Source organism: Rousettus aegyptiacus, unplaced genomic scaffold (genome assembly GCF_014176215.1).
Source record: "Rousettus aegyptiacus isolate mRouAeg1 unplaced genomic scaffold, mRouAeg1.p scaffold_m13_p_6, whole genome shotgun sequence".
In the NCBI taxonomy this organism is placed as follows: Eukaryota; Metazoa; Chordata; class Mammalia; order Chiroptera; family Pteropodidae; genus Rousettus; species Rousettus aegyptiacus.
Window position 1 is genome coordinate 84,486,935 of NW_023416309.1, and position 12,073 is coordinate 84,499,007.

Here is a 12,073-nt window from a genome sequence, read left to right on the forward strand (position 1 = left end):
GCATCGCCGAAACGGAAACCAAAATCGCCTTGGGTCGTATCCCAAAGATGGCGTCCTCCGCCTCCGCTCGGCCTTCCGCTGGGAAGCGAGTAGTAAGTCAAGATGAACTGCGGCGCTTGATGAGAGAGAAACAGCGTCTGAGCACCAACCGGAAGCGCATAGAATCTCCACTTGCGAAGTACAACCGTTTGGGGCAGCTGAGCTGTGCCCTGTGTAACATTCCGGTTAAGAGCGAGCTCCTGTGGCCGACTCATGTCCTGGGAAAGCAGCACCGAGAGAAAGTAGCCGAGTTGAAAGGCGCGAAGGAAGCTATCCAGGGGCCGTCTGCCCACGCAGTGCCTCAGTCCGCCAAGAGGAAGGCGCCGGACGCAGATAGCCACGATGCCAAAAGAGCGAAGGGCTCTCCAGTGCCCCAGGTACAGCCCTCCACGTCCGCTTTGCCCGCCAACGTTGACAAAGCAGGAAAGGAGTCCGCTAGACCGAACCTTGGTAAGTCTTCGGGACTCGCTTTGCTCCCTGATTATGAAGATGAGGAAGAGGAGGAGGAGGAGGAGGGAGAAGAAAGAAAAGGGGGGGACGCCAGTAGGCAGCTGCCCGACGCACAAGGCAAGGAACACTCGCTTTCCTCCTCCCGGGAGGCAACAAGTAATATGCTGCCTGGCGATTTCTCGAACACAAATCCTCCCAAGGCCCCTTTAATTCCTCATTCAGGGTCAATTGAGAAAGCAGAAATACAGGAAAAAGTAGTGGAAAGGAGAGAAAACACCGCGGAAGCATTACCGGAAGGTTTTTTTGACGACCCTGAGATAGATGCGAGGGTACGAAAGGTTGATGCCCCAAAAGATCAGATGGACAAAGAGTGGGACGAGTTTCAAAAAGCCATGAGACAGGTCAACACTATTTCCGAAGCCATAGTTGCTGAAGAGGATGAGGAGGGACGGTTGGACCGGCAGATTGGGGAGATCGATGAGCAAATAGAGTGTTACCGTCGGGTGGAAAATCTGCGGAATCGCCAGGATGAAATAAAAAATAAACTTAAAGAGGTTCTGACCATAAAAGAACTGCAGAAAAAGGAAGAAGAGAATGTCGACAGCGACGATGAGGGAGAACTTCAGGATTTGTTGTCTCAGGATTGGAGGGTGAAAGGGGCTTTGTTATAGGGTTTCGAGGACCCAAGATTTCTAACACCGCCCGCGACTGTATAAAAAGTGCTGTCTCGCAATATAATATCGGTTACTCTATGCCTGGAGGTTTGATATCTTAACTCAGTTGTTGCGGTACAATGAGCCTGTGAAGATAGCACTTTAGAAAATTAGTGTGAAATATTTTTGAGGTAAAGTTGTTTTGAAATTTTTCAAGTATTATATGCCAAAATGCCAATTTTTTCACATTTACGGACTTAAATGTATAATTTTGTGTCTGAAAATCTGTAAGCCGTAAATATTGTACATAGTTAAATATATATTTACTTAAGTAACTTGAAATTTGTAAATTAATAGATCAACAGGCAAGCTTTTAGATGCATACCAAGTGTGGTATTTTTCTTTTCTGACTCCTCAAATCAAACTCGAGAAGGTACAAGGGGGCATTGTTTTTTGTTTTTGTTTTTAAGAACACTACTTGTAGATGCGTAGTTCATTCAGGGCTAATCAGTTCTCTGACTATTCTGTTTCTGTTTCATAAACTTGCTGTAGGAGAACACGGTGGAAAATATATGCAAACATGACCAGCCTTCTTAACCAAGTGTTTCTTTTGAAGATGTAGGTGCACATGAAGATCACCTACGAAACAAAAGGGTGCATGTGAATCACCTATGAAGTTTTTTTAAAACTCCTGTTTCTGAGCCCTACCGTTAGATGCATAAATCTAGGGTGGGGCTCAGGCATCTGTATTAGTTTTGAAAGCTTCCCAATTTATTCTAATTACACCAAATTCGGGGAGCCATTGCCCTAAATCTCGAACCCATTTCTAATTTTTCAGGCTTTGTTTTTTCTTTAAATAACGCATTCCATAAGTTTACTGTCTATTGTACAAAATAATAGCTGTGATTTATATTCCATTCAGTCTTTTATTACTAGATTTTGTGGCAAATTAGTGTTCAGAGTTACAGGTTCTGTCTATTGTAGGAAGTAAAGTCTTCAGTGTCTTCAGTGTCCTCAGTAGGTTTTTAGAACTGCAGCAGAATGACATAATGAAACCAATTTTACCACAGGTAATTGATATAAATGAGTTAAATTCATACAGCATTTCATCAACCTTATAATGAAAGGACTAACAAAATGTTATTGGAAGACCTGCTATATAAGTTGTTTTCTCCAGGAGTAACAGTTGCCTGATGCTGGTCCAATAGTTTAAATCACTCCTCCCTTTGGAAATAGAGATATTCAAATAGGAAAAAGGAATTAGCAGTGTTCTGGGGATAGAAATGCATATAGCATGTTCAAATAAAAGTGAGCAGTAATAATAGTTAAGACAGAGTTCTTACTATATAGGTTAGGCAGGGTTCTAAGTGCTTTACGTAAATTAAATCTAGTTTCCTTAAAGACCAGGTTTTATGGAGAATACCAAGATTAAGGTATGAAAAAGCCCCGAATGCTAGATGAAAGAATTCTTTTTGTAGGCAATGTGGGAAAAGTGAAAGTTTTGGAATAAAGCATTACATCTGCAAAAAAAATATGGGAGATGATTTAAATTGCAGTATACAAAATGGAATGAACATAGAGGAAAAGGAAGCTGGTAGACTACTGGGAAACTAGATTTTAAAAGCAAGGTGATGAAGACTTTGATTAGGTACAAATTAAGAGAAAAGGAATAGAATTTAAAATTTCACAGAAGCTAACATTTTAGTAACTAGAACTAAAGGAAAAACAGGAGAGAGAAAGATGAAATTGAAGGGTTTGGGGGTTTTTTAGTGTTGGTGCCTAAAAGCAGCTCCCAACCTTTTCAGCATCATTTCCTATGGGAATTAATGCCTAATGAACTGTGGTAGAGCTGAGGTGGTGATCCTTGCGCACTGAGGAGCGGCTGCAAATATAGATGAAACTTCACTCCCCTGCCGCCACCTCCTGCTTTGTGGCCTGGTTCCTAACAGGCCACTTGGGGTCTCAGGGGTTGGAGTCCGTTGTCCAAGGGCATGAATGATGGGGCTTTGACCAAAATTAAGTGAATCTTTGTTGGACCTGAGGTCATTGTAAACAGCTATAGGAGTTGGTGGATCCTTCCTGATCTTCCACACATCGAAGAGCTCCTTTATACCTCTTTGAGCTGGGTCAAATAGGTTTTGGCATTATACCATGAATATCATCATCAGTATTCCCAACTTGTAAGAATTAGTCCAAGGATTGGTTCCAGTCACTTGTTCTCTTTAGAGACTCTCCTAATTCAGCCAAAGATGTATTAGAATTACTGTACATGCTACAAAGGTAATCCTCTCACCCACTTCACTTACCAATGTAGTACAGTTTCTCTAATTTGGAGGGAAAAAATTGCTGATCTAACTAGCCTTCAAAAGTGGATTTGCCCAGTGCCTTTACAATCTGCAAAATGTTTTCATATGTCTTTCATTTAATGATGGAAGTAATGACTACGTTTTTTCATATCAGGAAACAAAATAAGAGACTGTAAGAAAAAATATAATTTAGACTTAAAACCTTTAATAACAATCACTAGATTAGTGTGGAGTAATGGAAAGAACAAGGGAGTTAGCAAGAGAAAACAAGGCACAAGTTCAAGTTCCCATTCTTCCTTTTAAGGCTAGTGATCTTGAGCAAGTCATCTCTGAATCTTACTTAGTTCACTCTACTCTAAAGTGATGATACCTCACAAGGTGTGGTGAGAGTCAAATGACATGCATGTAAAAGCATTTCAAAAATGAAGTGTGATAAAAAGTTTTTCTACTAGTAGTTTCTGGTCTTCCCCTGCCCCATGCTACTAACTTACTAAGCTGATTGTAGGTAATAATTCGGTGACCCTTAATTTCCTCTTTAAAATGAGGGAATTCAAGCAGGTGATTTTGCAATTTAACTCCAGATATTTAATTTTACCATAAGAAAACTGGTGTCTCATCTTTTAAAGATTTTTAAAGTCATCTGGTTGACTATCTGGAAAGATGGCTAAAGTATTATTTATTACTTTTGCCTGCAAGGTTTGCTCAGGATAAGTCCCAGTTGTCTTAGTGTAATTATGAATAGTGCCTCCTTTCACCCTCAATACTCTCATTTTGGAGACAGACTCACCTACCTAAAAGTTTTAAATAAGGAAAAACCACTTTATAATGAACAGAATGGAAAGTCTTAATTGAAATAGTATGTTTCCTATTAATTGATTGCACCAGTTAGCTAGCTATTTGGCTGGATGTTGTATAGGGGGATTTTAGTCAATGTATGGGTAGGAATGGTGTGGCTAGATAAGTGACCTTAGATTGCTTTTTAATACTAAGAATCTAGTAGCCTAAGTGATACCAGGAATTAGAAGCTTTAAATTTGAACAGGAAAAAAGAAAATCCTAAAACTATATTCAGTTTTCTATCTACCTTTTTTCCCTCAATGATCTCATCCATTCCCATGGGTTTAAATATAACCTATGTACTGTTGACTCCAAATTTAGATCCCCAAACTTGGCCTTTCTCCAGGAAGTTATCCTTCAGTCCCTTTTCTTAGACCCCAAATCTAATGCATTAGTTAAGTCCTGGCAGTTCTATCTCTAAAATGTGCCCAGAATCCATCCACTTTTTTCTATTTCCACTGGCCCTAGCCACCAACATCTCTTGCATTAACTGTTACTTATTTCCCCTACCCTAGTGACAATCTTCAATCAACAAAGTAGTCAGAGTGATCTCTTAAAAATTTAAAGTCACTCTCACTTAAAACTTCATTATATTCTTCCATTATACTTGGAAAAAATAAAAAAGAAAGAAAGAAATCAGGCCCTTATTAAGCCTACCTGGTGCTCAGCAGTTGCTAATTCAAATGTCTACTACATGTGAACTGATGACTACACTCCCATAAAGGAAGATAGGAGGAAACATGAAAGCATAACTGCTCTTTGTTGAAACCAATCATTATCATTCAGAAACAGTAGCCTGACATGGCCAAGTTTTTTTTTTTTTTATTTTCAAGAGAAATTTCAAGTCAAGATTGTCTCTTTGTTTTTAGTGAAATCTCAAACACCGTGGACTGAATGTGATCCATTGGCCCTCACTTTGTGACTCTATCTTCTAACTTCATCTGCTACACCGTCCCCTTTATTCTCTATGTCTCATTTCTCACTGGCTAACTTTCTATTCTTCAGACATGCCATTTCATGACCTGTATCTTGCGGTTCCCTCTGCTTGGAACCTGACTTCAAATAGCATGACAGTCTTATTCATTTCTCAGCCTAATGACTCTTTCCCAGATGACATAAACAGCCATCTTCCCACCTTTCATTTTATCACATTATTCTATGAATTCATTAAACATCACTACCTTAATTTAGCTTGTTCATTTATATATAAACTATGTTTCTCCCCAATAGAATGTAAACTCCATAAGGGCAAGGAGATTGTATGTCTTGTTCACAACCTAAAATAATACCAGGCAAATAACAGAACTTGATAAATATCTGTTGAAAGAATAATACCCATATAGCAGTAAGTTGCTTGGCAAAGTAGTAAAAAGACCAACCTGATTCATGGAAGTCCCAGAACAAGTCAGTTTAATGGCTTAAAGGGCTAAGAAATCTTTCTGCTTTGTGTTTCCCTTCTCCAGCACATGAATCCCTTACCTGTTCTAAGAGAAGCAGCACAGGAGGCATACACAACAAGCTCAAGAGTATAAGGGCCACCTTCACATTTAGCAGCTAGTAAGAATTCCTCATGGCATCAAGCAAGCAAAGAGGGATGTCCATATGTCAGCGGGAGCTAGTGAGTGGGTAGCCCTCGCTGCTGAGAGGCCTCTTAAATGGAGAAGAGGAATAAAGTGAATCAGTGGCAGAGTAAGGTCAGAGAATCAGTTAAGTACACATTGCCTCCCAGGTACTCTCAGCCCTCAGTCCCCTTCTCTGCCTTTGCCGTTTTGTTTGGCTCACTCCTTCTGTCACTTGGTAGTCAAAGCTATTTCAGAGTGAGTCTGCACTCAGCCATTCTTCACTGAAAGCACTCCCAGTCTCTCAGAGGAGAAAAGGAGGTTCATCTGGCTGCACCACCATTTTGCAGGCTTGAAGTGCACTTGGGAGCCAGTGGTCACCTTTAGAGGAGTTCAGAGGACCACACTGGGTGGTTGATTGTAGTGTTATTGTTTTTGTTATGCATGTGTGTTGTCTGCTCGTTGTTCTGCCAAGTGTGGTTATAAGAGAGTGTCAACCAAGCCAGGTTGTCAGGTTATTATTAATAGTTACCATTTACTGGATTCCTACCATGTGTCCAGCAGTACTCTACTGTGTGACATCTAATCTTCACAACAACCTTGTAAGGTATAAAATATCTTCATTTTATAGATGAGGAAACATGCTCAGAAGTGTTGTTGCTCAAGGCAACAACAATCTAAAAATCCTTCTATTATCCTGCATCATTATTATTTTACATTACCTTATATTTGCATAGTGAGAGTATTGTTTACTCACCAAACTTCAGATTCGTTTTCAAGTTTTAACACCCTCTCCCAGAATAAAGCAATTATCACCTCCATTTTAGATGTCTAATGATTTGTCCATGGTCACTCAGCAAATTCATTGCTAAGATAAGACTAGGTATAACTTAATTCCTGGCCCAATATTCTCTCTACTATTTAATAACAAACTGTGGGAAATGGGAGAGGATCTCCCAAAATAGCAAGAATTAAGATTAAAGAAGCTTACCCTCAAGTTAAGGGTACAGTTCAGAGACGTTGGCTGGGTTGGAAAGCCGTATTTTTTTAAGTTCATCACATTCTCTCCACACTGCCCCCTGTCTTTCCTCATTTCACCAGCAATGAATTTTACTCCTTAGTAGTCTCTGATGAAAGCAAGAATAATGATTTCAGTTCCTAGACATTCCAACTGGGAAGCAACAGTTAAATCATGTGCCCTGTAGTCCACCACTTTATAACTATGTGATCTTGGGTGAGTTAACTTCTCACCTTTAGTTTCCTCAACTATAAAACTGGGACAGTAATTGTTTGTACCTTCTGGGATTACTGAGAGGGTTAAATGAGTTAAATGCATGTAAATGCTTTAAGTGCAGACATTCCATTAATACTAGTTGAATAAATTAATGAAGACAAGAAAATTATAATCTGGTTGTATTGTAAACATAAATTGGGCAGGACCCAATTATTTATTAAGCTACTAGTAAGTTGTGGAAAGAGCGCTGATCATGTCTAAAGTCTATAACTTTTCCCACTTACTAGCTGTAGTTTCAATCTAGTCAATTTATTCCCTGAGCCTTAGTTTTACCCTCTCTGGGTATTGGGTATTTTGCTATCTGAGTATTCCCTAAGGACCTTTCCACCTGTCAATCACTGATATTGTGATTTATAATAAATACTTGTATATATTTTGGCCTTTCTCTAGTTCCTCCCAGAGCTCCTAAAACACTTGGAATTTCCTAAATGATTAGAGTAATAAAGGTATCATTTATTATTCAAAACAAGACCCTTTCAGCCACAAAGGAGTTTATGTTAATGAGGTAACTTTTGGAAAGTCCCTGAGAAAGTCCTGCCTGGTGGACCAACTACAAGATGAGAGTTAGAACTTTTCAGCCTTGCCCTCCAAGATGGGTGGGGGCTGTATACTGAGTTCAATCAACAATGGTCAATGATTTAATCAATCATGCCTATATGATGAAGCCTCCATAAAAAGCCAAAAGGTGGCAGCACTGTTTACAATAGCCAAGATATGGAAGCAAAATAAATGACCAACAGATAATTGGATAAAGAAGTTATGGTTCATTTATACAGTGAAATATTACTCAGCCATAAAAAAATGAAATCTTATCATTCACAATGACATGGAGAGACCTGTAGGTTATTATGCTGAGTGAAATAAGTCAAAGATAAATACCATATGATTTCACTCATACGCAGAATCTAAGGAATAAAAAGAACAAACTAATCAAAAACAGATTCACAAATAAGGAGGACAATCTGATGATGGCCAGAGAGGGGGACTGGGAGAAAGGGGTGAAGGGTTAAAGAAATACAAATTAGTAGTTGATAGATGGTCACAGGGATGTGAGTACGCCATAGGAAATGCAGTCAGCAGTAATGTAATGGCTAGGTGTAGAGCCAGAGAAGAGAAAGAGTAATCAGGGGGGTTGTTTCATAAACTACATAAATGTCTAACCAATGTACTGTATACTTGAAACTAATAATATAATATTTTTAAAAAAACAAAAGGATGAGGTTTGAGAGCTTCCAGTTGGTGAACATGTGGAGGTGCCCTGTGCCCCTTCCCACATACCTTGCCCTATGCATCTTTCCCATCTGGCTATTCCTGAGTTATATCCTTTTATAATAAACTAGTAATCTAGTGAGTGAACTGTTTTTTCTGAGTTCTGTGAGCTGTACTAGCAAATTAATCGAACCCAAAGAGGGGGTTGTGGGAAACTCTGATCTGTAGCTGGTCAGTCGGAAGCAAGGTAACATCCTGGATTTGATGATTAGCATCTAAGGTAGTGGGAAGGAGCAGTCTTGTGCACTTGAGCCCTTAACCTATGGAATCTGACACTAATTCCAGGTAGACAGTAACATAATTGAGTAAAATTGTAAGACACTCAGCTTATGTCACAGAGTTACTTGATGTAGAAAACCTACATGTCTCATGTCAGAAGTTAAGTAGTATTCTGAGAGTGTTGTGTGTAATGGAAATGGAAATGAGAGTTTTTTCTTTTACAAACACCAAGACCAAGATTGGAGCTGAAGGCAGGAGAGGGAGAGCACACTGGGCTACATGGTAGGAAGGCTTCAGTAAGAGGGCTTAGGTGGAAGCTCCCAGGGAAGGGAGGTGGGCAGCTTTGCCAGTATAAAGGAAATGGCATGAGGAACAAAAGAGGAAGGAAGCATTCAACCCAGTCTTCAACCTCTGCCACCATACCAGAGCTAGAAAACTAACTGTCATCAATGCTAGCCTATTAACCAGCTCAGAGCCCAGTAGAGGAGAGAGAACTTAATTTTGCTTCCCATACAGCCTCGTCTCTTTGTAAAATAAATTGCCTTTATGAAAATTATTAACTTGCCTTCTAAAAATTATGATTATCGAGATTTCACACTAGAAACTCAATCTAAAAGTTCAGAGATGGTAGCAACTTTGAGTCTCTCATTCCATATCTCTGACCTCAGCCCTACCCTGGAAGCCCCATCTCCATCCTATAGATCAACTATTCCCAAAGACACACTTGACTCCTCTTTGCTCTGTCCTACCTCAACCTGGCAGTTGCAGCATAAGATATTCATAGAGGCCAAGAAACCTCTACTTTGAACCAACCTCTACAGCCTTTATAAGGATGAAGAGCCATGGGCTGATATGAATTACTACATCTTTCTACAGTTGTTTGCTTTTAAATATTTATCCTGTCAAACACCACCACTGGTTTTTGACAACTTATTTTAATCGTGTGGCTATTAAGCAAACCAAACCATAAACTTGGCTCTCTGTACTGAGATTTATGTAATTCATAGAACAGAGCTTATTAAAAAAGGAATCCACTGAGTGCAAACTAGCCTCCAGTGCCCCACACCCACTCTAAGAAGGTGTGAAACCTTTTTTTTATTCCTCCCTGTGGCTGCCAAGCTTTCAATGAGTAGCATAAAAAATATCCACCCATTTCCCTGTAATTTTTTTTTCTCCTTAAGAACCCTGATGAGTCTGAGCAGCAAGTTATGCTCTATTCTTAAAGGAGGTGGCAGAAGCTCTGAGAGGCTTACGAGACAGGTTCATAGCCCTGGGGGATTTGGGATCAAGGTCTGAGGGGACTTTGGTAACTAGGAACAGGCTGGAGGTATCCTATTTATTTTCCACCAAGGTTGTTCTTGATTTAGATCATGAAACTGCTTTGATACTCCAATAAAAGCTCTCCCTCCAAAAATTCACTTGCACACAAATATTTGTATAAAATTTCAGAAGGGTTCAAGGGTATTCCGGAGCCTATCCACAAATCCCCTAGAGGTCCATGAACCTCAGGTTATTTATCACTACTTTCACTGTTAGCACCCAAGTGACCCTCGTTTCTCCCCTACATTTTTACAGTAGCTACCTAACTCACTTCTCAGTTTCTCTACACTGCAGCCAGAGTGATAGCAATTCTGTTAAAATCTAAGTCAGATCATATTATTTCTCTCCTCAATATAATCCACTATCTTCCCATTGCACTTGCAATAAAAGCCAACATCTTTACAGTGGTTTACAAGGCCCTACAAGATTTGTCTTGGGGATGCCCTGCTGACCTCATTTCCAGCTCTTCTCAACCTTGACTCCTGCACTCTAGCCACACCCATTTCCTTTGCTGATCTCCCAATATGATAGACACGGGCCTTTACTTGCTGCCCTCTCTGCCTTAGAACTCCATGTGGCACTCCCTCTTTCATTCCTTCCAGTCTTTACACAATTGTCACTCTGTTGGTGAAGGCTTCCAGATCACTGTATTTAAAACTGCAACCCCGCCCTGCCCTGTCTAGGACCTCCTCTCCTCCTCTACTTTTTCTCCATAGTACCCATCATCATCTTACACACTGTACATTTTTACTTAATGTTTATAATCTATCTCCCACACTAACCTGTTAGTTCCAGAAGGGTAGGGATTTTTGTTTTGTTTCACTGCTGTATTCTAGTTCCTGGAATAGTGTCTAATACGGAGTAGACACTCAATAAATACTTGACTGATTGATGACTAACTGAATGATTAAATTCTGCAGTGGTGGTAATGTATCTGGGCTGGGGAGTAAAGGGGAATACACATTTACTGAAATATGTCTCAAGCAGTTTGCAAGTAATATAAGTCACCTCATTTAACTGTCACACAGAGTCCTAAGAGGTATTTTTATTCCCATTTCCCATGAAAACTGAGGCCCAGAGAAGTTATGAAAACAGATGAAAGTTACACAGCCAGTGGTGGATCATAATTCAAACTTAAGTCTTTGGGATTCCGAAGCCCTGTTATTCTCACCACACATTACCTCATTCTCTTGGTAGCCATTCCTAAGGATATGCAACTGCCAGGTAGTTAATTTTAAAGTAGGAGCCTGAGTGAAAAAGATCCTTCATTAGGGGCTCCTTGAAGCTCTAATCAAGCAAAACAAACATTTAGAGTCTGAGTCTTTTTGTACCTTTATATCAAACTTCGTCAATGATAAAATGTATTGAACATCCTTCTGAGGGAGCTTCATTCCACTCACTCATGGGTTTCATTCATTTATTCATAAATATTTGTCGAATTGCCTACTATGTGCCCAGTACTGTTCTAGGCACTGAAGATAAAAAAACTGCATGAGGCACAATGTCACTCTTCACAAACAGATTTGAGGTCTAGGTAGTGCTGTCCAATAGAAGTATAATGCAAGCCAAGTATGCAGTTTTATATTTTCTAGTCACTGCATTTTCAAAAAGGTAAAAATAAACAGCTGAAAGTAATTTTAGCATAATTTAATGCAAAAAAGAAATGAAAAATAGAAACAATAAAAAATAAAATAAAATCATAATATATTTTCATATCATAATGTAATCACTTCGACATAAATATACTAATGAGCAATTTTGCAGTCTTTTTTTGTTTGGTAACATGTCTTTGAAATCAGTGTGTATTTTACACTTACAGCACATCTCAATTTGGACTAGCTACATTTCAAAAGCTCTAGAGCCACATGCGGCTGGTGATGATAGCATCTGATAGCACAGGGCTAGGGAAAAAGACAGATACATTCAAGGGTATTTTCAAAACAACACAGTAAACGCAGTGATAGAAATATGTTCAGGCTCACTCAATTGCCAGTTAGGACTTAAGCCTCCAGCGACCTTCCAATCCCAAAGGTCTTGTTCATTCTACAGCTCATTAGAGACTCTGCCCATTTCAAACAATGGGATTGTGGTTGGCCTCAACCAACCAAACTTAATATGTCCAAAACAA

The 12,073-nt window shown here is 39.5% G+C and overlaps 1 protein-coding gene and 1 long non-coding RNA gene across 2 annotated transcripts; one reads left to right on the top strand and one right to left on the bottom strand.

Annotated features, from left to right (window-relative positions):
- Window positions 1-8: 8 nt before the first annotated feature.
- ZNF830 (zinc finger protein 830) lies at window positions 9-2,466 on the top strand. Its single transcript, XM_016163221.2, has one exon. The coding sequence runs from the start codon at window positions 48-50 to the stop codon at window positions 1,158-1,160; it is 1,113 nt and encodes a 370-aa protein (XP_016018707.1). The 5' UTR covers window positions 9-47; the 3' UTR covers window positions 1,161-2,466.
- Window positions 2,467-5,109: 2,643 nt separating this feature from the next.
- Window positions 5,110-7,862, bottom strand: LOC118604011. Its single transcript, XR_004951609.1, has 2 exons — window positions 6,835-7,862; window positions 5,110-5,934 (listed from the first exon to the last, which is right to left on the bottom strand). It is a non-coding gene; the product is annotated as an uncharacterized LOC118604011 (long non-coding RNA).
- Window positions 7,863-12,073: the final 4,211 nt, after the last annotated feature.